The sequence below is a fragment of the Odontesthes bonariensis genome, chromosome 13 (genome assembly GCF_027942865.1).
Source record: "Odontesthes bonariensis isolate fOdoBon6 chromosome 13, fOdoBon6.hap1, whole genome shotgun sequence".
In the NCBI taxonomy this organism is placed as follows: Eukaryota; Metazoa; Chordata; class Actinopteri; order Atheriniformes; family Atherinopsidae; genus Odontesthes; species Odontesthes bonariensis.
This window is the reverse complement of record NC_134518.1, coordinates 31,019,222-31,045,450: the sequence shown is the minus strand read 5'-3', so window position 1 is coordinate 31,045,450 and position 26,229 is coordinate 31,019,222. Positions and strand designations below refer to the sequence as shown.

At 40.1% G+C, this 26,229-nt stretch overlaps 2 protein-coding genes across 2 annotated transcripts; one reads left to right on the top strand and one right to left on the bottom strand.

Annotated features, from left to right (window-relative positions):
* The first annotated feature begins 9,812 nt into the window (after positions 1-9,812).
* Positions 9,813-18,549, top strand: pcgf1 (polycomb group ring finger 1). Its single transcript, XM_075481934.1, has 9 exons — positions 9,813-9,905; positions 11,453-11,558; positions 11,676-11,828; positions 12,011-12,082; positions 12,764-12,866; positions 13,025-13,067; positions 16,523-16,609; positions 17,977-18,057; positions 18,396-18,549. Exons 1-9 carry the CDS (start codon positions 9,819-9,821, stop codon positions 18,444-18,446), a joined length of 783 nt encoding a protein of 260 aa, XP_075338049.1. The 5' UTR covers positions 9,813-9,818; the 3' UTR covers positions 18,447-18,549.
* Positions 18,550-23,002: 4,453 nt separating this feature from the next.
* lbx2 (ladybird homeobox 2) lies at positions 23,003-25,810 on the bottom strand. Its single transcript, XM_075480758.1, has 2 exons — positions 25,178-25,810; positions 23,003-24,434 (listed from the first exon to the last, which is right to left on the bottom strand). The coding sequence occupies exons 1-2, from the start codon at positions 25,500-25,502 to the stop codon at positions 23,971-23,973; spliced, it is 789 nt and encodes a 262-aa protein (XP_075336873.1). The 5' UTR covers positions 25,503-25,810; the 3' UTR covers positions 23,003-23,970.
* Between the last annotated feature and the right edge of the window lie 419 nt (positions 25,811-26,229).

Below are 26,229 nucleotides of genomic sequence, written 5' to 3'. Positions count from 1 at the left end.
AACTTTAGTTTCATAGTCTATTAGTTTTAAAGTTTAACTGACATCACATCATACTGATTTATAGATGAACTGCCCCATTTGTCAAATAAAAACCAACACACTAAAGTGAGGCAAAATGTGGCGCTGTATTATTTAGTTGACTGATGGGTCTCTTACATTCTTTGCTATGATACCTCACTGGATGGCAGCCTGTCTACAGGTCAGTCAGGCCGTCTCTTTTGTCTGGACTGAAATATCTCCACAGTTTAATGGGCTTGCTATGAAGCCAAATGGTGCCCCAGAAGATGAACTGTAATGATAGGTAATAACTCTCTTACAGGGCAACCAGTATATAAATACTTTTGTTTGATGGAATGACACGAGATGGAAAGATCAACAATTCCTCACTTTCCCTATTGCACCACCACAAAGTTTGATGGATTACTCCAAAGTTTGGTGAAGACTAAATTCCCCACAGCACGAATTGTTCATTCTTTGGAGATCCCCAGACTTTTCCCAGACATTTGTATCATAGCACCAGATTCAAATATAAAAATGCCTAAAACTTTGGTTTAGAGCTGCTGGTGTGGCTGAATGATGAGTCTTACATAAGAAATATCTTGTAATACAAATTTTAAACTGAATATAAAAAGAGAAAAAAAAACACAACATGGGATTTTTACGTAAGCTTCAAACAGAGTTAAATTCTCAGTAAATGGTGCATGGACTGTATAGCTTACTTCACCCATTTACACAAAAATGAAATACAGCACTTCTTAGTCTAGACAGTATTATTGGCTACACGGTTCTGTATTTATATCACGTACATTCACATGCCAATAGACACATCAGAGGCAATGTGAGGTTCCATGTCTTATCCAAGGACAAATTGACATGTGGAAAGCCACCTGACAGAATCAAGCCACCAACCCTCTGATTGGCAGACCCTTCCTCCTGAGCTACAGTCGCATAGAGAAAACTCAATCATACCTCCAGAAAGAACACAAACCAGATATATACAGGTTTATTTGTGTTCATTCGAGACTTGGTATCGGTGAGATGTAACTGTGCACCAACTTCCATCAGGATTCCACTAATCACATCAAAACTGAGCACATGATGGCTTTTAACTTGAGATGAACAGTGCTTTACCAAAGCTTTTTAAGGCCTGTGTTGTTCAGTGTCATTTACGTGAATGTATTGTGACTGCTTTGCTCAGTAGCTTTGAATCATGTGATATGCGTGATATAAAAGTGCTGTGTTAACACGAAACTCATGATCTCATCCTGTGTGAGTCAGTGAGAGTGAACACTGAGCGTCATCAAGACGGCTCTTACAGATAAAGTGCTTCCTCCTGCAGCAAGAGGTGGTGGCCCAGCAGGTTGGCGATCTCAGCAGTCGCATGCTACGGAAGAAGATGGCAAAGATAGATGAAAGACTGCCTGCATGACCGGATGAGAGGACGATGAGACGAGGGTGAAGTCTCCAAAACAATTCCATTATTGACACAGTGAGTGCAGGCAATAAGGGTCTTCTCTTCTAGGTCCTCATCAAAGTTCTTTACAGAAGGCCAAAAGAGAAACACTGCAACAGAAAGCTTGAACGAAATCACTCTCTGGAATCAAAAGATTTCCATTATCTCACATAAATAGACATGCACGCACACACACACATTTTGTTAGGCATCTTGGTTTAGCTTAATGCTTTGATGTGCATTATATGAATGCTACAAGCTGCTGCTACAAGACCACCGTGTTTCAGTCGACTGATTTATCTATCTCTGTTACTAACACCCATATTTGTGTGGGTACAAAGTAACAGAGAAGTTCTCGGAATGACATCAAAAGCTAGTTATGAGAAAATACTCTTTTATAACATGTTGATGCTGTTCTTGAACCTGTGGTTGCTGCTACAAGTAGTTGGCATTGTTTGGTTAGAGTCATTGATGTTGTCCAGTCGGTATTGATCATGTAAGAGCAATTTCCCTGATTTGACTCTGTCTAGAGACCGTTGTTCGATGTCATCCACCAATCCTCCCCTGTCACTTTCTGTCAGCTTTTTTCTAGACTCTTAACCAGTGATTACAAAAATGTCTAAAGAAAGACTCGTTTGATATTACATCCTGTAGTTTGGCTTTGGAAAATGTTGATGGAAACATCAAAATTCAGAGAAACTTCCTCAATTTTTCTCTCTTGAAGTGGTTTTTCCTTTTTTCAGGAAAGTAATTTCAGCACATCAGAGGATCAAATCAGCCTTTCCAAATAAATTCTGACATAGCAAACATAGTATTTACATGACTGGAGACGTGAATTGTGAATTGTTTCCACTTCAAGACACTAAACATTGCAAATACAACTTAGCTGAAGACATCTCTTCATCTTTCTCTTGTATATCACAAAGGGCAACAAGTTTTGTTTGTCTTCTTTATCTTCAAGTTTTGTTTCTAATTAGAAATCATTTGGAAGTTTACATCCATGTGTGATATAGCTGATATGAGGCTACACAGCCTTGTTTATTCAGACGTAGAGATGGAAGAATGCCTGATGCCTATTTTCTGTTTACCAACCTATCAAAACCTTGCTTCGATGATGATGTTTCCATTTTCTGCTTTACTGTTTTCCCTCTACACTGTAATTATTCAGCTTTTCCCACAAAACTTCATACTCCTTCGAATGTATAAGCCACTGAAATCAATTTTAGACCATTTTAGGGATACTAAAACTCCACAAAGATCCAAAACTTAGAAAATTGTAATGTATCAGCAATTAATAGTTTATTTAAATAACTGTCCTCAACTGCTATAGGGAACCTTGTGTTAAATACCTGTACAAACACAGTCATCCTTACAGACTTTTCTCATTTAATATATGCTCAGGTGATTATTTTTTATGGAAAATGCATCATGGTACTGACATTTGCTTGTTTTTGCTTATTTGCCTCAATGTAGCCAACACATTGCCATTTCTCTGCCATAAGCAGTAAGTAGAACATCAATATTTTGGAATAAAATCTTCAAAGACTTGATGTTTAAACTCCTTGTTATTTTATCAAAAGAGATATTTAATCCGCGTAATTTAATATTTACAAAATTCAACAAATCAGTCTATAGTCATAGCCTGGTGTAGAGGGCTTATGATGATAGCACTTGCCTAACCTGCATCCTCCTTTAGGATTTAGATGATGCTTCCTCTGTGCTGAGTTTGTTATTCGTTTACCCCTATTCTCTTAAATGCCCGTGAAGATAAGATGGCTGCATGATAAGTGAGCATGCACCTCCCTGTGCATAGCAGATACAGTAGTAGACAAGAGGGACAAGTGTGCCTAAGAGCTTTGTAGGTCTTAAATTTCAAAGAAAGATCAACACGGGCAGAGGCAGTTGGGAATCTTGCATGAATGGACCCAGGTATCACTGTAACATTTTAATCACATCACGTGAGAGATGAACGATCACGAAAATCAGAAGCCCTTACAAGAGCTACTGAAATTTGCTGCTACGCAACATGCGCTTATCCATAACTAACACAATTTGCCTGTTATTATGAGTGTTTGGATTTTGAATACAAGCAAGAAATCACCTTATCTTTTACCACGAGTTTGTGTGTGTGTGTGTGTGTGTGTGTGTGTGCGTGTGTGTGTGTGTGAGATAAAGAGAGAATCTTTTTTTTTTTTTTTTTTTACAAATTTAGATGCAAAATATTAAAGGAGAAGTTTTTTTTTTTTTAAACCTAAACCTTATTTATGGCATAAAATACGTTAATCTACTCACCGATAACAGTTTGGTGAAAGTCGGCGTCCTTCGGAAGATATTCAGATCACTCGAGATCCGTGTATATCCATATAACGGGAGAGAACAGGGCATAGACAATGCAGCCTCTAAATAAGGCATTATCTGTCTTTATTTCACCTGCAGCTAAATAAGCTGCAGCACAGCTTATTTACTCCGTGCTCTGTGACGGTCGGCTAACTTCACACAGAGTTTGCTGCTGCTAATTTTGTGCAACATGGCAGGATATTTATCAGATTTTGACGACGTGGATGACGACTTTGAGTACAATGGACGTCCTTACCGGAGTGAATGAGCTGTGCTGCAGCAGCGCGCGTCGATGAAGTCATCCCACTAGACGCGTGTGTAGAAAGCTCCCATAAGCCCCCCGATAGCCCTGGATAACAACAACATGGCAGCTATGAGCCAACAGTGCAATAGTACGCGTTCATTCATTCATTGGTCTTAAAGAATTGGTGAAATAAAGACAGATAATGCCTCATTTAGAGGCTGTATTGTCTATGCCCTGTTCTCTCCCGTTATATGTAGATACGCGGATCTCGTGCATTCTAAATAGCGTCCGCAGACTTTCACCAAACTGTTATCGGTGAGCAGATAAGCGTATTCTATGCCAGGAATAAGGTCCAAGTTTAAAAAACCCGAACTTCCCCTTTAATATTTAACTATTCTTCACTGGATATGTGAAATGTATTGCTATGATGATATTACATTCAGTTTAATTCCTTATTGAACTGAATGCAATTTCTTACATTATCAATATTTTTAAATATAATTTCATTTTGCTCTTTGACTGTTCTAAAATTAAAGGGCTCTGGTTTCATGCCTCTTGTGGAGAAGAGGTAAAGTCTAATCCTGAAATAACCAAGGTGCTTTAAAGTTATCACGGCTCACTGCAGTTTGTGTGTGCATTAGGGTGTGTCTGACACGCACATGCCACACAGGCCTAAGCGCACATACACACTCTTCACAAAGCAACAGACATGTACACACACACACACACATGCGCGTAATGAAAATTCAGCAGATGACAGACAAAGCTCTATTGTGCCACATTAATAAGATTTAATACGGGGCTTTCTTTTCCTCTGACGCTGGCAGCCTAACTTGTTCTTATTGACAAACTAATCTTATCTCAGCATCTTCCAATCATGTCATTCATTGGCTCGCCTCTTTCAACTGAGGGCGAGTTTTCAAAGCATCTTGACACGAGTAAAAGGACTGCACTGTTTATTTACTTCAGTGTAACAGAAGCATGAAACAACAGCTGATTCTGAAAACTTGATTGTGATCAAAGTGTCACTGCAGTGCTAACTGCATGGAAAAGCAGTAAGCAGACAGAACACACAAATGCTCAAACTGAAAAAATGCTCCTCTAACTAATATATTGTTTTACAATCTTTTAACTTCACTTGGTTCAGATCAAATCTGTAGGAAATGTTTGCAGTGATCATGGAGGATGACTGAATAATGTGTGCAGCCCATCTTTCTTTACAGTTTTGCTGTTTTGTTTATGTGTCCTTTAATCATTCTTTGCTCATTGTTTTCAGTGTCCAAGATGACATTGCTTAGTTTTTAATGGAGCTGACTGCTATTGTTGCATTGGTTTTATTTCATGCACTTATACATGTATTTTTATTAGTTAAATGTGTATTTTATATATTGCCTGTGACTGTGGATGAAATCTTATGATTATTTTATCTCTCTCCTGCAGTCAGTTGATGCATGTTCTTAATGTGAAACCGAATAACAAATATTATTTTAGATGTTATATATATATATATATATATTTATTTAAAACTTCATCAAGGACAGTAGATTACAGTTTTAGATTAATCTGTCTCATATAAACATTCATATTGTTTTGTACCATATTAACTGACAAACTGAAAATCAGTGATTGTCATTTTGATTGATAATTGTGATTTTATGCAGCTAATTAAAGACAAAAAATGCAGAAAAAGCTTGCACAGATGTTTTTTTATGCATCACAGCGGCGTTGTTTTTATACTTTTGTTTTTTGTTACGTTGGGTTTATCTGTGCATATTCTCCTGTGACTCGACAGCACATCTTGGCAACATTTTTACATTGGGGCACATTCCTGTGCAGTTTTGAAGTATTTGAAGTCATTCAGAATGTGATATTAGGAGTTCTGTGCCAGGGGGAGGCCTAAAGGCCTGCCCTACATCATTCATTATGCCTGCCCATCAAGCAACACAAGCTGCACTGCTCTGGAGATATTCCAAGAGGGCTCTCGTCATTAGCTTGCCACTTGGTGGCCAATTGCTGGAGACAAAAGCTGCAGCCCACCCCTGCATGCTCTGATTGCTCTGAGAGAGAGAGAGAGGGAGGAAGGATGGGGGCCTCCTTTTTGGCATGGCAGAACGTAGATTCCTATTGCAGGGTAGTTTTTGCACAGGGTATCCAGGACAAAGGTAAATGGGGTCTCTGTCAGTTCGGGTGTTTTCAGTTGATTTATATCTCTATGACTTGATATATTTTCCTGAAGAGTGATTTAATTAGGCTGAGTAATAATCAACATCCAACACAGACGGAGAGAAAATATTTATTTTTAATTCTGTCACATATTTTACTGACAATCGTCACATTCTTCATAGTACCACTGCTTTTGCAGTCTTGGCAGGTGTTTAATCCCTCAGATAAAGACAAAATTCATTTCAAATAAAAGTCAAGGACTGGAGAAATAACTGTCAGATTTGCAGACACTCCAATACAATAGGGGATCTATTGTCCACGATTTTGACGTGACGTAATGACAATAAATGAAAGGCTTGGACTCGTCTTGATCCTTTCTTTGGCTCTTTTTTTGGCCTCCTCGCTCACTTGCTCTCACTCTCCCGACTGGTGGATTTTGCCATGCTGTGATCCTTCCGCACCTCCAGGCCCTCTGGTTATTTGGATATTGCGTGGAGTCAAAGCTCTGTCAATCAGATAAGCAGTGACCTCGCAGACCCAGCAGATAAGACGTTACATGGCAAGAGGAAATGGCAGACAGCAGGGGACACAAGGCCCGACTATGAAGGCTCGGTGAAGCGAGACTGATCACAGCAGTTCTTCGCACTCAGAAAGGCTGCCAAGATTGAGAATATACTGCCTTCGCCTCTTCTGTCTTCCAATTTACATTGACTGAGTATGATTTGGAGCTTGTTGTCAAGCACTTGTCTTTTCATTGGAAGAATAAAATCTCATTGTGAAAGGTGTTACAATGATTATTAAATGAAAGAAGAATGAGTGACGTTTTAAAAAATTTGATCTTATGCGCATCAATATTGTGAGGCAATTAAAAGCCCTCAGTCATTTTCAAATAACATTTCTGAGAAAATGTCGACATTAAAAAAAAATTGCATCAATTATCGCTGATGAACACCCATATACAAAGCATTCGTGCCAGATTTAACAGTCTCAAATAAATGGTTTGCATGTCTGCTGCTAGAGTCAGCGAGATTGTCGGAATAAGACAAACTTGCCAGTCATTCTTTTACACTGGGAAATTACAAAAGCATGAATAAGGGGCGAGTCCTTGTTTAGGACTGCAGCTTTTTGGGTGGTCCACAGGTTGGAAGCCCTCTGGGAGGGATCAAGGAGACCTCCACATATAATACCAATAAGAAGACCTGTTGGAACAGGGTAGACACTAATTCAAATTCAACTCTGCCACAACCAAGAATACATTTTCCTCCCCATTTGAAAACATCTTTTCCACAAAGCTATTACTTTTCGTTCTCCCTGTACATGTAAGTAAATGGTTGTAATTTTTGGAAAAATAAACTGGTTCTGTCCCACGTCTGAATAATACAAACTTCAGTTGTATTATATGTCTCACCACTGTTTAAGCCTATAAAATTCCCAAAATACAGCACAACACAATATAAGCTGTTGATTCAAGTAACTGTGTCCCAAATGCACGAACCACAAACTATGTAGGGAAATGTTTGTTTTCATTTCAACACTCTGCTTCATATTCACACATATTTAAACATATTTAAGTCTGGGAGCTGCCCAGGACAACCACAGCTCTCTACTGCTGGCTGCTGAACTGATGGTTCAGTTCTTTTCTCAAGAGACCCTTGGTGGTCATTGTTCAACGAGCGGAGAGAAGTACTCACTCAACCCCCCCAAACAGTCTGGGGGTTCAAACACTTCAGTCACAAGTGCTGCTCTAAATGAAAGGGTTACCGCTAGAGAGATCAGACATGTAAAGCCCATTAAACTCTGTTCAGCTGTTGTTTTAATTCATTGCGCAAAGTTTTCTCAACTAATTTAGCTGATATTGGAGTTTCAGAGTGATTTAAGTCCGTCTATACTTTTAGTTTGCTCTGTTGTTTATTCTAACAAGTCAGTGATGGACTTTCTTGTTTCATCATCTTTCGATTTACCCTTTTGTTTGATCATTGTCGATCAGATACTTTTGAGATATGAATCAAAGTATTTGACTTGACTAAAACAACTTAACGTGATTGACTGTGTTGGTGAGATCAGCCTGCCCTTCGTGATGTCTGAGTAATGCAGTCAGAAGATTCAGGTTACGAAAACCTACCAGGTTCTGCGTGTTGTTGAATATTATGGTGTTTTCCCCACACTTATCTTTTTTTCTCCTGGAACACTTTAAAGGTGTAGTACTGTACTTCTCTGCCTCATGTCAATCTGGACCAGTCACACATATTTGTGTAACTTATCAACAGTCTTCTAACATACCAACTACCAACAATATACTATAAAAAACGTAATAAAACCTCCCATGTGCAATAAGAAATACACTAAATCACACAAAACAAGGATGTAATGTAGTTGTGTGTTATCTGGCTAAACGTTGAGTGCTTTCTATGTCCAATTGGTACAAATACAACTTAAAGTCTGAGCCTACTAATCAACAGTTTGGGGTTGAATTATTCAGTTTTAGTGGTATACTCTTACAACAACTAGATTAAACACTGAAAGCATGATTGGCATTTCAGTAAGTGATGTTAAACAAATAGCTGAGGCAAACGGCTGCAAACAAGTCAGTGAATTGTGTGCCTGCAGCGCCCTCTATTGCCAAGAATACAGACTGACAGGTAGACGCCTAAATTATGTGCTGAAAATGAAGTTTTGAGTTTTATCGAAAAATCACGATATACACATGAAGAGTTTAAAAGAAAATGGGTTTGCAAAGCATTAAAAGACAATAAATTCGTGTCCACTGATGAAACTGTCTTCAGGGTTTGAATAAGAAAACTCACAAAGTAGTTTATCTGATCTGAGACTTACATCCACACTTGATTAATTGATTGACATATTTTATTTGGTTTTGCATTTGTGGTTATTTGTGCATCTTAATACTGGTCTTCCTACGTATTCATGTTTGTTTCTGTTGGTTTTAGTTCTTCAACATACATTTCACTCATCACTCTCATCTGCTTCGTAACTGCATCCCTCTTTTTTGTTTCCCACTCAAAGGCTCATTAACTGCATTTCTATAAAAATGGGGAATACATTACTAATATGGTTTGTGAAAATGAAGTAAGTCATATAATTTCTACCAGCATTTAAAACACAATACAAATAACAAGAAACAGGGAATAAAGTAACATCGATTAAGTTATTTAGAAAGTTCAACTGCTCAGTTCAGGTTTAACTGTGGTGGAGCCTTGCTTGTGTTGATTACTTGTAAATGTCAAGTTAAGTCTAATTTATATGTTATATGTTAATTAGACATTTATATGTCTAATTTGTATGTTATGTACAAAACAATTCAAAGTGCTTCATATAAAATAAAACTTCCATTAATTGGCATTATGTAATCAGATTACTAAGAAAGTAACTACAGTCAGTCTATTTAAATGCAATGTTTGATTGTCGAGGATTATTTAACTTTGATGTAATCTTTGAAATATAATATAAAAGCTTGAAAAAGGCTTGCACACATTTTTTAAATGAATAATTATTATTTTACTTATTTATTTGGGGTATTTATAGCTCTTATTTTCTCGTTTACCCGCCTCGGTTTGCAGAAAATGCGACTTCCGTTTTACCCGGAACTGAGCATAATTCCCAAAGATGGCGGAGCAAGGTTCGATGGCCATAGCGATGCGGCTACGAAATCAGCTACAGTCCGTTTACAAACTGGACCCACTGAGAAGCGAGGTGAGTGGCCGAGTTACTTCAGCTCACCTGCACGGGAGGAAAACGCACGGAGAGTGAAAGCGTTGAACACGCGAGTTAATCTGACACACTAACGGAAGATCGTTGTCGTCTCCGCGGAGCTGATGGTGAGAAACGGAGAACGATGCTGAAGCGCTGCGAGGAGAGACGAGCTGGAGCATGCGTAGACGGCCGGAGGTCCAGCCGTGTTGTTGTGCGAAGCAACGTGCACAGAACCCCCTCAACTAACTGTTCTGTTGCAATTTTATCCGTTTCTGGGCACACGCTCGCGTCTCGTTCAGCTCAAACGGGAGTTTGCTTGTGATTCAGCCGTCATGTGAGTGAGCGGAGGCGGCCGCGGCGCTCCGCTGCTTCTCATTCGACTTGTTGTATAATGAAGTAACGGCGGTCCGTTTCAAACTCCCGCTGCTTTGAACGTTAAGAATGCGTTAATTGTCGCACATTTTGCCGCTTGTTGTGCGCTGTTGATGACACCTGCACACGTTGGTGCCAAATCACGATTCAACTCATCACGCTCGTCCCTGGAAACATCATCAGCCGTTCACATGCAGCTCCGTGTCCATGTGAGAGTGTATTTGACTTGTTAGCGTAAAAACTTTGTTTTTTAAAGTTTGCTCGGTTACTTTGAGTTCACTGGAGGTCAAAGGTCAGGATCTTCCAGCAGCAGCGCTTGCACGGTGGTGTCTGGTCCAAAGTCCCTCGGGTTGGAGGACATTTCTGCGCATACAGCTCTGGCAATCTTATGAAAGACTTCAACAACAGAAGAAAACCTCCCAACAATAGAAAGGGTTTAAATTGTCTTCCTCAATTGCATCTCTACATCTCTAAACTCTTCATAACGCATCAATTCAACTGCACTGACTTTAAGACTATAATAGTATTATTAACATCTTCAAAGACATGATTAAAAGCACTTTATATATTATATCTGATATAATTCAGGTAATGTTCATTCATAAAAATAATAACTATGGAAAACAAGAGACTTTATACGAACACAGATCAGATGTGTCAGTATTTTTAAAGGGTTTTGGCTCTTTCAGGTTGTTATAAAAGTAGTTAATTTTCAAAGTTCTGGGATGTTGATGGCTGACCTTTTGGGTCTTGTGGGGGCGGTACGAGGCCTCTGTAGACCGAGTCTTGTTGCAGCATCCAGTGGGTGCACGATCAGATTGTCATTAGAGGATTTTATAGGTCTGGCCAAAGCCTTGGGCTTGCTGTTTTCTCGTTTGAACTGTTCCTAGTCGGTCTTTTTGGCGTGCCGGAGTGTCCTGTCCAGCAGGGTGAGGCTACTGCCTGCAAGGGAGTGCTGTGGTCTGGAAGGGGTGTGCTAATTTATGATGATGAAGCCTTTTTTTACATGACTTTCAAGCTGGAATGAATACGCCCTCGTTTTACATCGGGGTCGTTTAAAAACAGACTTGGACTGGCAGTGGGTTCAAAGTTGATCCGCCTCTGAGCCAGCGAGCGAATTCAAGAGTTTACTTAAAGCTGACTTGATGCATGTTTTTCCCCTTTTGATTCGACAGGAGGAAGTTAAGTTGAAGATCAAGGACCTGAACGAACACATTGTCTGCTACCTCTGCGCAGGCTACTTCATAGATGCCACAACAATTACAGAGTGTTTGCACACCTGTAAGTCCGAATCTTAAGTTCTGATCCTTAATGCCGTTAGAACAAAATATACTGTTGGCAGCATGCATTCATCAGGGTAGTAAGAAGGCAATCTTTTACTTTCTTTTTACTCAACAGTCTGTAAAAGTTGTATTGTGAAGTACCTGCAAACCAGCAAATATTGTCCAATGTGCAACATCAAAATCCATGAAACCCAGCCCTTACTCAACCTCAAACTGGATCGAGTGATGCAAGACATTGTCTACAAACTGGTGCCTGGACTACAAGAAAGTAAGCTCTCTGCCTGTTTATCTTAATTGATGTACCATCTTTTAGCACAGCCAGTTTAATGTAAAAGCTGTGATTGATGCAGATGATGAATGTCATTTTTAGGAGAATAAATCTGTCAACAGCATGTGGATTCCCCTAAATTTCATGCCATGTTTGTAAGTTCTGCGGGTGTATTTGCTCAGGTGAAGACAAAAGAATAAAGGAGTTTTATCAGTCAAGGGGGTTAGAGCGAGTCATCCAACCTGCAGGAGACGGTAAGCGGTCATTTCTCCACGTCATCTGTCTGACTTCATTATAAGTTGAATTAGCTGTTCTACAAAAAGACCCTGTATGTAAGACTGTAGAGCAGGGGTGTCCAAAGTCGGTCCTCAGGGGCCGCTGTCCTGCAGGTTTTAGATGTTTCCCTGCTTCAACACACCTGATTCAGATTAAATGGATCTCTTCAAAAGATTAAGTTCTGCACAAGCCTGCTGATGATGCATTGATCTGAATCTGGCGTGTTGAAGCAGAGAAACGTCTAAAACCTGCAGGACGGCGGCCCTCGAGGACCGGATGCGGACATCCCTGCTGTAGAGAAATACATTTTGATGTGAAGCCTGCCACACACTGTTGGTGCCAGATTTAACTGTAATAAAGATGTGAATGCTAACTTGGTATTTCTGACTGAAACACCATCTTTTATGTTGAGAGCTTGAAATTATTAACACTTGATAGATTCTAACTGTTGGTATGTCTTTGGGACCATTGCTTAACACGGGCATATGCCCCAGGGTCCATCATCAAGTCTTTCTGTGTTATAAGCATCTTTTTTGTTGGGATTTGACTGCTGGTGGTGATAAATGTCATGTGATAGACGACTGTACAATAACATGTCTCATTAACAACATGGTATTGTGTTAATTTTCAAGGTTAAACCCCGTTTCTCTTCTCTTTAGATGTATCGGATGCTACAGGTTTACCGTATACAAGCTTCGACCACTCGAAAGCTCACTTCTACAGATACGATGAGCAGGTCTCGCTGTGTTTAGAAAGGCTAAGGTAAGCCGTTCATTTGTCTCATCTCTGAGTGATCTGTGTGCACGTTCATGGAATATTTGAATGTAAGCACAAGTGTGACTATATTAGTGTGTGTTTTGTTTCAAGATAAATGGCTCCTTAGCACCTTCAGGGCTCTCTACTCTGGTTTGTCTTTACAGTTCGTCACTAGCTGGGAAAGATAAGATGAAACTTACTCTTCAGGTAGGTTTTACCCTTACAGTATCCACTATATGTTTGTAGCATTGTATATCATGGAAGGTGTGTGTGCTTTGTGAAGTTGTTGGGCTGGTTTTGGGTGCTTTCAGAACAACGAGGCTTTTTACAAACAGGTAAAACATGTCTCCGGGACACTTTTTCTTTTCTTAAATCATCTTACCGAATCCTTTCCACCCTAAACTGCTTGATAAGTACATGGCAGAGTGACAGCTGCAACAACAGCAGAATCCAGCACTCAGAGCTGCTTAGTCTGATGTAGGAGCCTCATACTTTGAAAGAGACATAGGGAAGTGGGAGAAGCACACCAGTGAGGCAGATAATCATTATTTACTGCTCAGTCAAGCCAGCACTCTCTTACTAACTGGGTTGTAGAATTGAGAAAATGACAAGACTATGTGTGGATAAATGTGCACCTTGCAGAATTATTATAGGTATTTATCTTTGGGTCTCCAGCACTACCTCCACCCGTTCTGTACAGTGATGTTGAAACAAAGCAGACTGCTCATTTCTCGGAGAGAATTCTCAACCACGGGTGTAAACTAGGGCTGCAGCTATCGACTATTTTAATAATCGATTAACCTGCTACGGTAATCAATCATTTATTATTCGAATAATTGGACAAGGCTTTTTTTCCTTTTCTTTGAAGATGTTGTGATCAAAATGCAACAGAACAGTACTAATTGTACAAACGGTTAATAACGGGTAAATATCTATTACGATAAACTTTGTTGCATTCATCCCCATTTTAAAGTTGCTGCTGCACTATATTCCAGCTTTAAACTGAAAACAAAAATGTTTTTTTAAATTTATTATTTATTTTTTAAACCAGTCATTACATCATTTATTAATAGAATTTAAGGATTAAATAAAATAAGGTGCATATTGCTCATTTAAAATAAATGTAACGAGCAATTCAAATAAAACAGTAATTTTTTGGATGGTTTTCTGGCACAATGTTGGTACAAATGTTCAATACAAACACATGTAATTGAAAATTAAAAAGAAAAAAGAAGTCATTTGTTGTGTAATGACAACGACTCGCAACACAACACGGAGAAGAAAAAAACACTTGCTGGCTGTTGGCGGCAGAAGCCAAATAATCTTCAGTAAATTAGCATAGCTGGCGATACTCAATTTATCTTCATTTAAACTCTCGATCACATACCTTGTCTTGGGTCCGCAGCTCGTGCCTGAAGCGCCTGGAAGCTTTCTGCTGAGATGCTGAGACATGGAAGTTGTGCAATCCTCACGCATTGTACGGTCTTGTCCGTCTTTTCGAGTTTGAAATCTTCCCACACATGACACACTTTTTCTGGGTGTCGTCATCCCTTTCGCTCTCCTGGCTGCATGATCTGCTGCCGCTATCGAACGAGCGTGCTTTTCATCTACGTCACGTAACCGGAAGGAGGTTATATAGGCCGGAAGTGATTTGAGGGGGAAAAAAACGAACCACCAATAGAACATTTATTTATTTATTTATTTTTTTTGTTAATCGAATCAATCGATTATTCGTTTCAGCTCGAGTGTAAACAACAACGTCTTTGAAGCAGCGCTGAAGTCCTGCCCACACTGGTTCCCTGCTTAGCAAAGCGTAAGACACTTTATAGACACACAGGGAGGAGCTGTGTCCCGTCTCTGACGCCGTGACCTCACAGACGCTCCAATAAGTTCTGATCCCGCCCAAGACCGGGATTCTGTCTGCAAGAAAACCGCGTTGAGTCCAGCTGCTTCATCCAGTGGAAAAGTGCTATATAATTACCCCATGATTCTACTGGATGCAGTAAACATGCTTTTGTTCTGTGCTTTACACGGCTTTAAATCACATGGACGGTATTTTGGTGGCAGAGTGCTTTGTTTGCTGATTTATACAAGTTCCTGAGATGATAATTCAGTGGAATCACTTCTTTTGACACTCCCATTAATGGACAGACACAAGAGGATTAATGCTGATGACTTACTTGAACACTTGAAAAGGAATTATTAAGGGGAAACTAAAATTCATTGCACTTATTTTGATTATACGACATATCCACATTATCACTACTGCAGTGATGTTGTTCTTCCAGCAGAGGGCACCCTTGGGTAAGCCATTAAGACCTGGCCGCCCACTAAACACAGGCACTGGTATAATCATATGTTTGCATCAGTTCTCCGTTGGCTTATAGATGCCGGTGTGGTGCTGCTAATCACCATAACCTCAATCGTCAGTCATGTTCCAAAATTTCCAAATCAGATGTTTCTTTCATCTCTGTAATTAAAGCTGTAATTAAACAAACCAGGGCCTCGTTGGTTTTGGCTGTTTATCTGGTTTTACAGTATGTGAAGACGATTCAAAACCAAACTACAGGCCGACTGGGGCGTGCTGATGAACAGCATCGTGATCTGGTATCTCACGGAGGTGTTGTGGCATTGTCAGTTACTCGTGTCCTCTCTGAAAGCTAAAATGTTGTACAGTTTTATGAAGTTCTTACATTCGTGCAGCTCTATTGGTTCCATTCCTGCCTTTTTGTTTACATTTGTTTTTCACTCTAACCTCTTTGTGACTTTATAAATGGGATTGGTTGCTGATGAGAACCCTCGTAAATCCATCAAAGCGAATCACACTCTTGGGTGTAATGTTGGATCAGTTTGCTAAGGCAAGCTGTGTCCTTGCCGTGTTCTGGATTTGAATTTGACTCTTAGCCTTTTGTTGCACGCTGTCCTCTTTGCACTGCATATCCGATCATACTTGCTGCTTTTTTACTGAGGTGTAAATTCAGTAGAACAAATTTCTGCCTGTGCATTAAAAGAAATCCTGAAGCCTTGTCATGCAGGCATGGGGAAGGGGAAGTTTAGCTCTAAGGCTTAGGAGTGTGTAATAAGTCAGTTGGGAGCGGAAATGGTGCGGTAGTAAGCAGGGTCTAACTCCACTGTAAATCTGATTTTAACAGGCTCACGCCACACCCTGTTCATACAGTTACCTTGTTGGTTTGCGTTTCTTGTGCTTTTGTCATAAAACTCCAGAGTAGCGGTTTAACTTTAGACTGACATTAAAGACATTTAAATACATTAATGCTCAAATTTAAGAATGCTGTCCAGAGACGGCAGCGCATACTTCCAGTTTTACGGGGAAAACTGTAGACGTTTATAACTTTTGGGCTTTTTCCTTTTCTGTCTCTGCCATAATTTCACAGCAGTCGAGGCTGTTAACACACGGTCTACACTTCCAAATGTTGAATTAGGGAGATTCCTCCACGGTACACATTAAACACTCAAGCAAATTAGACATCTCATATGACAACATGAATAACACGTCTTCTTTCAGAACTCTGCACTGGAAACAAATTGGGCAATAAATATGGATGTGAAGCGAGCCATAATTTCTGAGTCGCCGTACTTGTTGTTTTGGAGTGTCAGCTACTGATCGTATTGCATCGTCTTGTTTAATCTCGTCCCTGCAGCAGAAGTTTGTTCGCTGTTCTGTGCGAGCGGAGGTGAGACATCTGCGGAAAGTGCTCTGTCATCGGCTAAACGTGGAAAAACACCAGGTCAGTCCATTATCTGATTTCAGCACATGGAACAGAAGATTGAGTTTGTTCCATGTTGCAGTATTTCTTCTGATCAGAACGATGGTTTTTAAAGTTTTAAAGTGTCGGTCAATCCGCTGCATACACAGTGCTTCAGACTGTTCATATGGAATAGGATTACGCTGATAATAGCTGCTCATAATATGTATATATGTAATAAAATGGTTTATTGTTTTATATGTCAGGTCTGTAGCTCACTGTCACCTCACCCTGCACCATTTATTACTAATGCAAAAGAAGACACACTTTGTTCCTCGTGAAATTAATATTTGAAAAACAATAAACTCTCTCCCTCTTTTTAAATAAAAATCGCTAGACATAATTACACAGCCACACTTGAATCTGTTTCTGTTTTTGAAATATTTTAACATTTTTAAGCTCAGTTTCAGCCTCTTGGGTTACTGTAGGTCATGCAGAGGCCTTAGTCATGCATTTTTGCAGCGTCTGAACTTGGCACTACGCTGGCTGGTCATTTTGTTTTCTAAGTGGGAAGGATGAATGTCTCCATTATTGTCTGGGCTTTAATCTGCTTTGCTGTTAGCTTTGCTTGCATGTAACTTATAGGAAGTGAAGGATGTGGAAGGGATGTTTGGTTTCCAGGTGCCTCTTTAGCTTGTTTGGCACCGTGTTATAGCAGAAGACTCTCTTAATCCGAGAGCTGTTGACGTATCATATCCAGCTGAATTTGTGAGAGCGATAAGGTAAATTTCACAATGCAGCCTATGTATTTTTTTTTCTCTTTCAATGTGTTCTTTAGGTTATAGGTAATTTATGTTTTCCTCTGTGCAGGAAGGGGGTCAATCTTCCCACTCAAACCTTCTTGTTTTCCTCCTAGTTGTCAGTCCAATCCTTGTCATTCCCACCATTTAAGCCCTATTTAAAAGGATTCTAAAAATAATTTTCATAGGTTAAAAAAATCTGCTAAAATAAGTGTCTAAATATAGTAAATGTTGTTTGCTTTTATCTGGATTTGTGAGAAAACCTGATCTGCAAAATGGAAACCAATCCTTTTCCTTACTTTAGATGATCTGTTGGGAATAAATGACTTCCTGTTGAGGGTCTCGCTCACAGCGTGGAGGTTTGTTAAAGTGGTTTGGATTACATGTTCCAGTAACAAGCGGATTAAACATGTTTAGTTCATGACAGTGATGGTGCCGTCAGGAAAAAGTTGCCCGAGTTTGCTTTCATGATGGAAAAGAAACGCCCTCCCGCTCGCTTCTTTTCACCAGCAGCAAATGGGTTTCACTCATTAAAAATATTCACAGATGTTTTTTTTGTTTTTTTTTTTTAGATTGCCCTTTACATCTGTTTGTGTGGTCTCCCTATAGGTCCAGATGTTGTTCAATAACGAGTCCCTGCCCGATCACATGACCATGAAACGGTTATGGCTCTCACACTGGTTTGGCAAGGTACAGTACAGCCACTGTCGGATACAGTGCCAATAAATGTCATACATTCCTTCACACTTGAGCATATTTTCTTTGTTCTGTAATTCAACTGTAAAATCTGGAGAATATTCACCGAAGACGTGTAATGTGGAATTGTAGATTTCAGTTGGATTGTTGGAATAAATAAAATCCCTGTATTCCTTCTATTCATTTTCAGCATTTTTATACGCATTAGATGCAGCACAGCGTTGTATTAAAACCAAGCCAACGTGATTTATGTCCAATGATTACTGTACGTACCTCAGTTTGAATGTATTCATAACAAATATAATGTTTTGAATCTGTTTCCCCCCCCCCAGGCCCAACCATTAGTTCTTCACTACACCATCAAGGATAAAAGGACCAGATAGGACTTGTTTTCAGTTTGAAGGAAAGCTGTAAATATTTTGTACCATACATATTCTATTTTAATAGTGTTTGTGTACATATACTTATTTTCCTTGTTTTGTATTTTTGAAAATAAATTTTTAAATGGAAAAAAAAAAGCCTTTTTATCATCACTGACGGTTTGTTTTCATTAAGATGAGATCAGCCCTTTTAAACACGTTTCTCCTGACAGGTGCTGTGTGGCGTCATCTCCTTCCTCTATAGCAATTATTTAAATATTGATAATATTTTGTTTTCTAGTTTTATTTTGATATTTTTAGTTTTCCACCGGCTGAAGCTTTTTACTCAGAATTCCAGGATTATTTTTGACTGAAAGTTGATGGTTTTTAGTATTCAGCCGTGGTGACAGAATTCACCTGAAAAGTTCTTTTGGGTGAAACCCTCGGATCATGATTTCAGTCTGAACATTTAGAAAGTCGAGCATAAATTTACCGTTTTAGCACAAAATCTCAGCGGGTGGTGGTGCTAAGTTCAGCATGCTGACGTTTTGTTAGTTAATGGAATTTTTTTTTACATTTTCTTATTTACAGCTTTAGATGAATTACCAGTCAAGAAAAATAAACTGTTTATGTAAACGCACACACACACTCCCTCCAGCCCTCCCCTTTAAAATTAAAAGGAGAGACCTCTTTGGTAGTAGCTGCAGCTTTGATCCTCGACAGAAATGTCTGTATCACTTTACACATCTGGAAACTACATAGTTCCCCATTTTTCACCAAACTGGACACGGTGAACAGTCACTTAAAGATCCCGCCACAGATTCTGAACCCTTGACTTGTCCAAAATGTTCTTTTGCACCCCCGTGTTTGAAATAGTTGAACTAATGCTTCATGTGAGTCGCGCTTCTTTTACGACAGGCAGCGGGTTTCCTTTTGGATCTAATTTGGTTTTTTACGTCGTCAGACTTTTGGGGGCCTGCTACAGAGAAGCTTCTCCTAGGAGCACTAGTTTAGGTTATTAGTAGTCTGGTTGTTTTAGTTCTCCTAAAAGCCTCTTAGCATTCATTTCAGATAATAATTACTGTTGGAAAGCTTTCACTGGTGAATCTTGGCTGCAACAGTAATATGTCTCCTGTCTCAACCATGGCACTGCTTCTGTGTCCATGCTGATCTCTCGTTTTCCTTCCATGCAAACGCCCACAGTCGCCTCGAGCTGGATTTATAGCTGGGCCTTGTCCTTTACACTTTTATAATTGACCATATTCAGTGCCTTTGAAATGTCTGGTACCCTTCTGCAGGATGGCAGCTCTCAGTGAATATTTTACAGATCTGCTTCTATTGTCGGACCCATGTGACCATATTTAAGATTACTGTGCAACTTTAAATGACTTCTTCTCATGATTTGATATGTCAAACAAAAGCTGAGGATACATTTGTCAACCTTTTACTCATAGATTAACAAGGCTTTAATTATCCAAAAAGATGATTTAACAGTTGTGATTTAGTGTAGTGAAAGAGTTTAATGGCAGCTGGTCTGAACCTTTCTCCCACTCGGGTTAGTTTTTAAAATGTTTCAGTCTGAGGCACACACTGATTTTCAAAAACACATGTTTAATGGCGGCTGGTCTGAACCTTTCTCACACTGTTAGTTAGTGGTTCACGCTGTTGGTGGTTAGTTTTAAATATTGTTTCATGTTTAATGGCTGCAGAGGTTGACGTGTCCTGACTTTTTAATCCCATTTATGAACCAAGATCAGAACGCTGCAACTCAATACCACTGTTCTTAACTTGTTGAACACTGAGCTACATGGCAAGTTGGTGGTCCAAAAACCCAACAGGAGGCCATTCTTAACTGTTTTTTTAGATTTCAAAGGGCTCTCACGGGGGCGACAGAACTGTGTGCAGCTGTTATTTAACACAAGCACTCTGACATTCATGTGTAGAGTCAGTGGTGCGAGTGCCCCGGAATCATGGCCAAATGTAAAATCTGAAGGGGCTTCATTTAGTCTGTGCTGTGAAGACTGGACACACATTGTTTCTTTTAAATCTTCTATCCATTCAGGCCCATAACCTCTTTAGCTTTCCAGAATTTCATTAATCCATTGTCCTCGGGACTTCTCGGAAAAAAAAACAGTTCTCCCAGATGAGCACTAGGTGGCAGACTTGATGCTGTTCAAGCGTCACACCGCCTGGGATGTTTGGGATCTTTTTCTGAATGAAGGGAAAGACTGATAACCTGTCAAGTTGATGACATATCCAAGTCTTGTATCTTTTTCCATCTTGATTACAAGTACAATGCGGTGTCAGAGTTGGAGCATTTTGGCAGCATTTCACTGGACTGAATCTGAGGTTTCTTGAATGTGGAATCAGTGTTCCTAATAAAATCACTGTGAACATGCTCATATAATTTTAGAATTTGGGTAATGGTGTTATTTACCTTTTCCTTTATTCCAGTTCTCTATAAAGACAAAAAAAAAGGTTAACTGTGTGTCTTCAAGCTTAAAGTTTAGAGTTTTAGACCTCCTATAAAAGAAAACGTTAGCTGTGGAATTGATACTTTCAGAGCTTTTAATTGTGGAGGATGAGATTATACAAAGAGGAGGAGGCTTTTGTTTTGAGGCTCCATGTTTTCCTAAAACCAATTTGTTTTTTTTGTTTGGAAAGAAATATGATTATTCTCATTTGTGCATCATGTCTAAACACAAAATAAGCATTTAGTTGCTGCAAATCAGGCCCTTGTGGTTCTTTTGCCTGCGGAAAGCCGCACACGAGTCAGCAGCAACACACACACAGTATATAACAGCTTTCCTCTGTGCCAGACCTAAAAACACTCAGTGTATCCCTTCAGTGTGCTCTTAATTTATACAATAATCCCCTGAAGCTGTGACCTTTAGGCCAAAATGGATGTTTTCAGGTTGCTGGAAACCTTGGTTTGATTGCAGCTCACCTCTTATTTCTGAGCTTTGTTTTCTCACAGTAGCACAACAAATATGAATCTAGATGTGGCTCCTCAGGATGGAGATGGGGATTTTGGAAAGCAAGTTGCTGCTGGCGTTTGTGATCAACCTATCTGTTACTGAAGTTCCACCAGCTCATATATGAGGGAAATACTCCGACACGAAAATAGCTAACATGAAAAATTAAGACTGTAATTTAAAACAGTAGTCCACCAAATTTTGATATTAAAAATGAAATCATACATTAAAATAACGGAGTTAGTAGAATAACTTTAAACAAACAGTTCACTCTTTCAAATTCAGTAGTTTCCAAATAGTTTTTTTTTTCTCTGATAAATAAGGCGTTGAGGATATCAAAGGGAGGATTGTTCCACTTTTACTTAAAGCTCCATCCTCTGCGTGGTTCCCTCTGCCAGGCCAGAGTGCCTCTTCACTGAAAGGCCTACTTGACTTTTCAACCTCCACGATTCCAGCCGATTACATCTATTGTGTTTACCAGCCTGCTACTCCTCTAAGAAAAAAGAAAAAAAAAAAATCGGTCCTAACTAGACCTAGTTTGTTTAGCCTCACTTTGCAATGTTTTCTTCCAGTCTTTCTTTTTCTTTTCTTTTCTTTTCTTTTTTAATTCAAGCACCGGTTTAACTTGACTGCGCCTTGAAAATGACTCGCATAAAACTGGCGTCTGGCAAAAAAAAAATACGTCTTTCTTTTGAAATGACCGAAATGCCTTCTGAATGATGTTTCTTAAAAACTCATAAATATTTAAAAGGCTATTGGAGGGAAAAGAAAGATCCCAGCTAAATTTTAAGATCGGGGAATTTAAAGTAAGGGTGGAAAAAAACGTGTAGATAAAACTAAAAAGCCGTATGAATCAACTTTCTCTTAAAAAAAATAAAAATAAATGAAAAAATAAAAAAGTCGCTGACTTGTTGAACATTTGTTTGCGCAAAAGAGCAAATAAATATCTGGTCGTTTTTTCCTCCCAAACACAACGGTAGAGTAAGTTCTAGGCGACTCGTTTAAATATAAATAACATTCTGTCACTACAACCCACATACCCGCCCTCACACACTCACACACACAAACACACTAAACTTTTGATCCCGTTACAAAACTGTTGCAAATGGTCAGCCAGCAGCAGCAGCACGTCGCATTTCCACTGCCTCCCATTGAGGTTTATTCATTAGGATCCTCACACTAACCCATTTGCCATTCATGAGTGACTTTTTTTTTTTTTTTCTGTCTCTTTCTAAACAAACCCGAGTCAAGAGTGGCAGATGCGTGCCATTATTGCCCACGGCTCGGTGGAAGCTGTTTTATGTAAGGCAAAGGCGGGTTAACCTAATCAATCATGTAGACTAGTTGTGTTAAAGACGATGCGTAAGAAGGAGGAAGAAAACATATGGCGCAGGGGTGGAGGCAAGCTTTTCTTAACACCGCAGCCAGACCGGGACCTTCTTGTGACAAGATGTATTCAAAGCCAGGCGAAAGAATGGGAATAAAGGCAGTAGACGGCTGCTAATTGAAGTCATGGCACTTCAAGGCTGAAAGCAGAGGTCAATGAATCAAAAAGTCACATTTTTACCAAGCAAGGCAGATTTTAGGCTGAATACTTAATGCATCTTCTTCATCTCTCATAGGGAATTAATTATTTGTTTGCTGTCTCGTGTAGAGATTTGAGGACAGCTCATCCCATGGTAGACTTATTCTTGTAATAGGCCTATTTCTTCTTGGGTTTAAAGGTAAGCCAAATAGTTTGTGAATAAGCCCCCTGTGATTACTCTCGTGAAGGTTATTCCTGTCCAAATGATCCCAACACACGACTGATTCGTCCCTCCAGTTTTTAATTTCGGACAGTCGCATATCCAGTCGCGCCGAAAGCTTCTTGAAATATCATATAACCTTTATTTACATAGATGCTGATTAAATAGAATGTTACAATAAAATTATCGCATAAGGTGTTTGACCTATATACAGAACTCAGAGCGTGTAAAAGGTTGCAGCTGATACTAACAATGATGCCTCGTTTGCGCTGCGGATGTCTGCATGCTTGCAGAGACAAAAAATAAAAAATAAAAACAAAGTTTACAGGTGGGATTCACATCGACCCCCAAACCTTTTATGTAAAAGGGAGAAAAGAAAAGGGAGGGTGCGTGATTTAAATATCTGTCAGATCAATACTTTTGGAGGAAACGTGAGTAAATGGTGTAAAAAATAAAACAGAATTGCACAACCTTTTCACCCCCCCTTAAACACGAACGTGAAAGATTATAAACTATATTTGAATGTTTACATGATTTTCAGTCTTCCGGTACCATAACAGTGAGTAATGTCTGCCTGAAAGAACAATATTTCTCAAATAATGTGGCGGAACCTAAACACAGACTTGGACGGATTTACAAGTCCGAATAATAAATTAAAACAAAGAATGAAAAAAAAAAAGGAGGTGGAGGAAAACTTTCCCCCGAAATGTTCATATACGTGTATATTCTCCTTTTTCATCTATATCCGTGCAAAAGTTTGGGAAGAAAAAAATGTCCCTTTTCAATATTCTTTGTTGTTGCTTATGAAAATCGCACCTCCCCTGGCTGTTAATCGTCCACCTCAATTTCCTCATCATCCTCCGAGAATTCATCCGTGGTTTGGTCTCTTGACGAGGAGGGGGACTGCGGGAAGGCTCGATGTCCTTGAGAGGTCGGAGAGATACTGGGCGATCTGGCCTCAGGCCCCCCACCCTGCGGATCGTCAATATTGTCCATGGTGACGAGCTTCTGCAGGGTCTGTGGGGTGATTTTCTTTAGTGACTCAACGTCCGCTTTCATCTCCTCCAGGTCCCTCTTGAGCTTGGCCCTGCGGTTCTGAAACCAGGTGATGACCTGCGCGTTGGAGAGTCCCAGCTGCTGCGCGATTTGGTCACGGTCGGCCGGAGAAAGGTACTTCTGGTACAAAAATCTCTTCTCCAGCTCGTAAATCTGGTGGTTCGTGAAGGCCGTCCGCGACTTTCTCCTCTTCTTCGATGTCTGCCTCTGTCCGAAGGAGTTTAGATGCTCTCGACCTTGGAGGGGTGGGAGTAGGAAACATTTGAGAAGGATGAAACAGCCGCAAGGGTCACTTTCCCCAAAACTACAGCAGCAACAGAGGGCACTGCAAAGCAGGCCTGACCCCTGTTTAGAACCAGGGTTTTGTCCTTCCCCGAATGCAAAACAGAGTTTTTATTTCAAGCATTCTTGGCGACCTACATGTTGCAAACTTTGATCAATAAAGAGCACTCAGGATATAATTGAACAGATTATTTTAAAGTGATGTCAATACAGTCGAAAATTAGCACTCAGACGTATCGTTTGACAAACTGGCCAATTTCCCATCATATGCTGAGACAAACATGAATTTAAACACACAAGAGTGGCAGCTGTTGCACATGTTTTTAAGTTCAATAAAAGTTAGTTAAAAAAAAGCCTGACGTGCTATCCTGCTAAAGTTTATCTGCCAGTCAACTTTCAGCACTGCAGTAGGCCATAATAGCTAATTGACTCTTTGACAGCACGCTGTCTGCAGTCTCAGTCAGTTTAACTCGCTTTATCAGTCATATGTACACACGTTTGCATACATTAATGGTCCATTTCGCTTTCCTTATCTTGCACACATTCCCATGCAGCTGCCCTAGCATGTCCTCATTAAAAGTCAAAACAAAAATCAGCTAGCACTCATCTCAGCTCGTGTACACGCTCCCTCTAAATATCAGCAGAATACGTGTTGTTTCCGACTGAAATTTCTGATTTTAGTAAAGAAAGGTCGTACCTTCTGCTGCCTGGATTACGCTGACTTCCAGACCCTTGAAGGTTTTGCTGGCCAGCTCCTCCAGCGCGCATAGCGGCGACGACGGAGTGGTGATCCCGTTCCTCGCCGAGTTGGAGCCCGTCACTTTCTCCAGCACTCTCGGCGGACAGATACTGGCGACCGACTTCTTCACGGAGGGTTTATTTAGAATATCCTCAATGCTGAACGGCGTTAACGGCTTGTTGGAGTTAGCCGGCGGCGGCAGCTGGTCCAACGGAGCCCGTCTCCTCTCCTCGCCGCTGGACTGCAACACAGACCCTGCCTTCATGTCTTTACTGGAGGTCATCGCAGTCCCGAAGAATCGCTGCTTCCAGAAAAGTTGATTATTTCATTCAAATGGCAGATTTAGGCGTCCTCAAGTTTTCCTCTGGTGCTCGGCGCTCTGGCAGAACTCCACTTTATTTTTGACAGTTAGAACCGAATGCTGCAACTTAGCTCGCCTGAGAGCCTTCCTCCGAAATAACCATGCTTCGGGCGTAGTTGTGGAGGCAGCCGGACTGTATTCCCCTCAGAGAGTCCCAGTTCCTCTGCCTAGCTCCATGAAGATCTTTAGAAAGTGACAGACTGGAGGGGGTGAATCCCTGCAAGCAGAAAAAGCTTTCTCAAGCACCAAGAAAAAGAAAGCGACTGCTAACGAGTTATTGTTGATTGGGCGAAGTTCAATTAGAGAAACACTACACCACTTGGTGACCCGCTGCTGCGTCTTAAAGGGCCGGACCATAATAACTAATTGGACGTGGGGAATAGGAGGAGTCTGTTGCTGCCGAAGAGAAAGATGCCCCAAAATGTTTATGCAGTTGTTTCCCTCTGCTGGTGTATTCCTTTAGAAAGGGAGAGTCGATGGCCAGTGAAATACTGCCACCAACATCGTTATGGAAAAGTTTTGGCTAGAAGGGGTCTGCGGTCGCGATATGCAGTTATCTTCGTGCGTAATTACGCATAGAACGTTTTAGCTTAATGTGCGCTCTGAGGCACCGTGTTGACGCGAACTTAGCTCAAACTAACCCATCATT

What these genes read in the sequence shown, in the direction of transcription:
- pcgf1 (XM_075481934.1), top strand. Translation starts at nt 9,819, where the DNA reads ATGGCGGAGCAAGGTTCGATGGCCATAGCGATGCGGCTACGAAATCAG. An exon ending in CTGTGTTTAGAAAGGCTAAG is followed by an intron (nt 12,867 to 13,024) that starts GTAAGCCGTTCA and finishes TTGTCTTTACAG; the next exon opens with TTCGTCACTAGCTGGGAAAG. An exon ending in TCTCACACTGGTTTGGCAAG is followed by an intron (nt 18,058 to 18,395) that starts GTACAGTACAGC and finishes CCCCCCCCCCAG; the next exon opens with GCCCAACCATTAGTTCTTCA.
- lbx2 (XM_075480758.1), bottom strand. Translation starts at nt 25,502, where the DNA reads ATGACCTCCAGTAAAGACATGAAGGCAGGGTCTGTGTTGCAGTCCAGC. An exon ending in CGTAATCCAGGCAGCAGAAG is followed by an intron (nt 24,435 to 25,177) that starts GTACGACCTTTC and finishes CACCCCTCCAAG; the next exon opens with GTCGAGAGCATCTAAACTCC.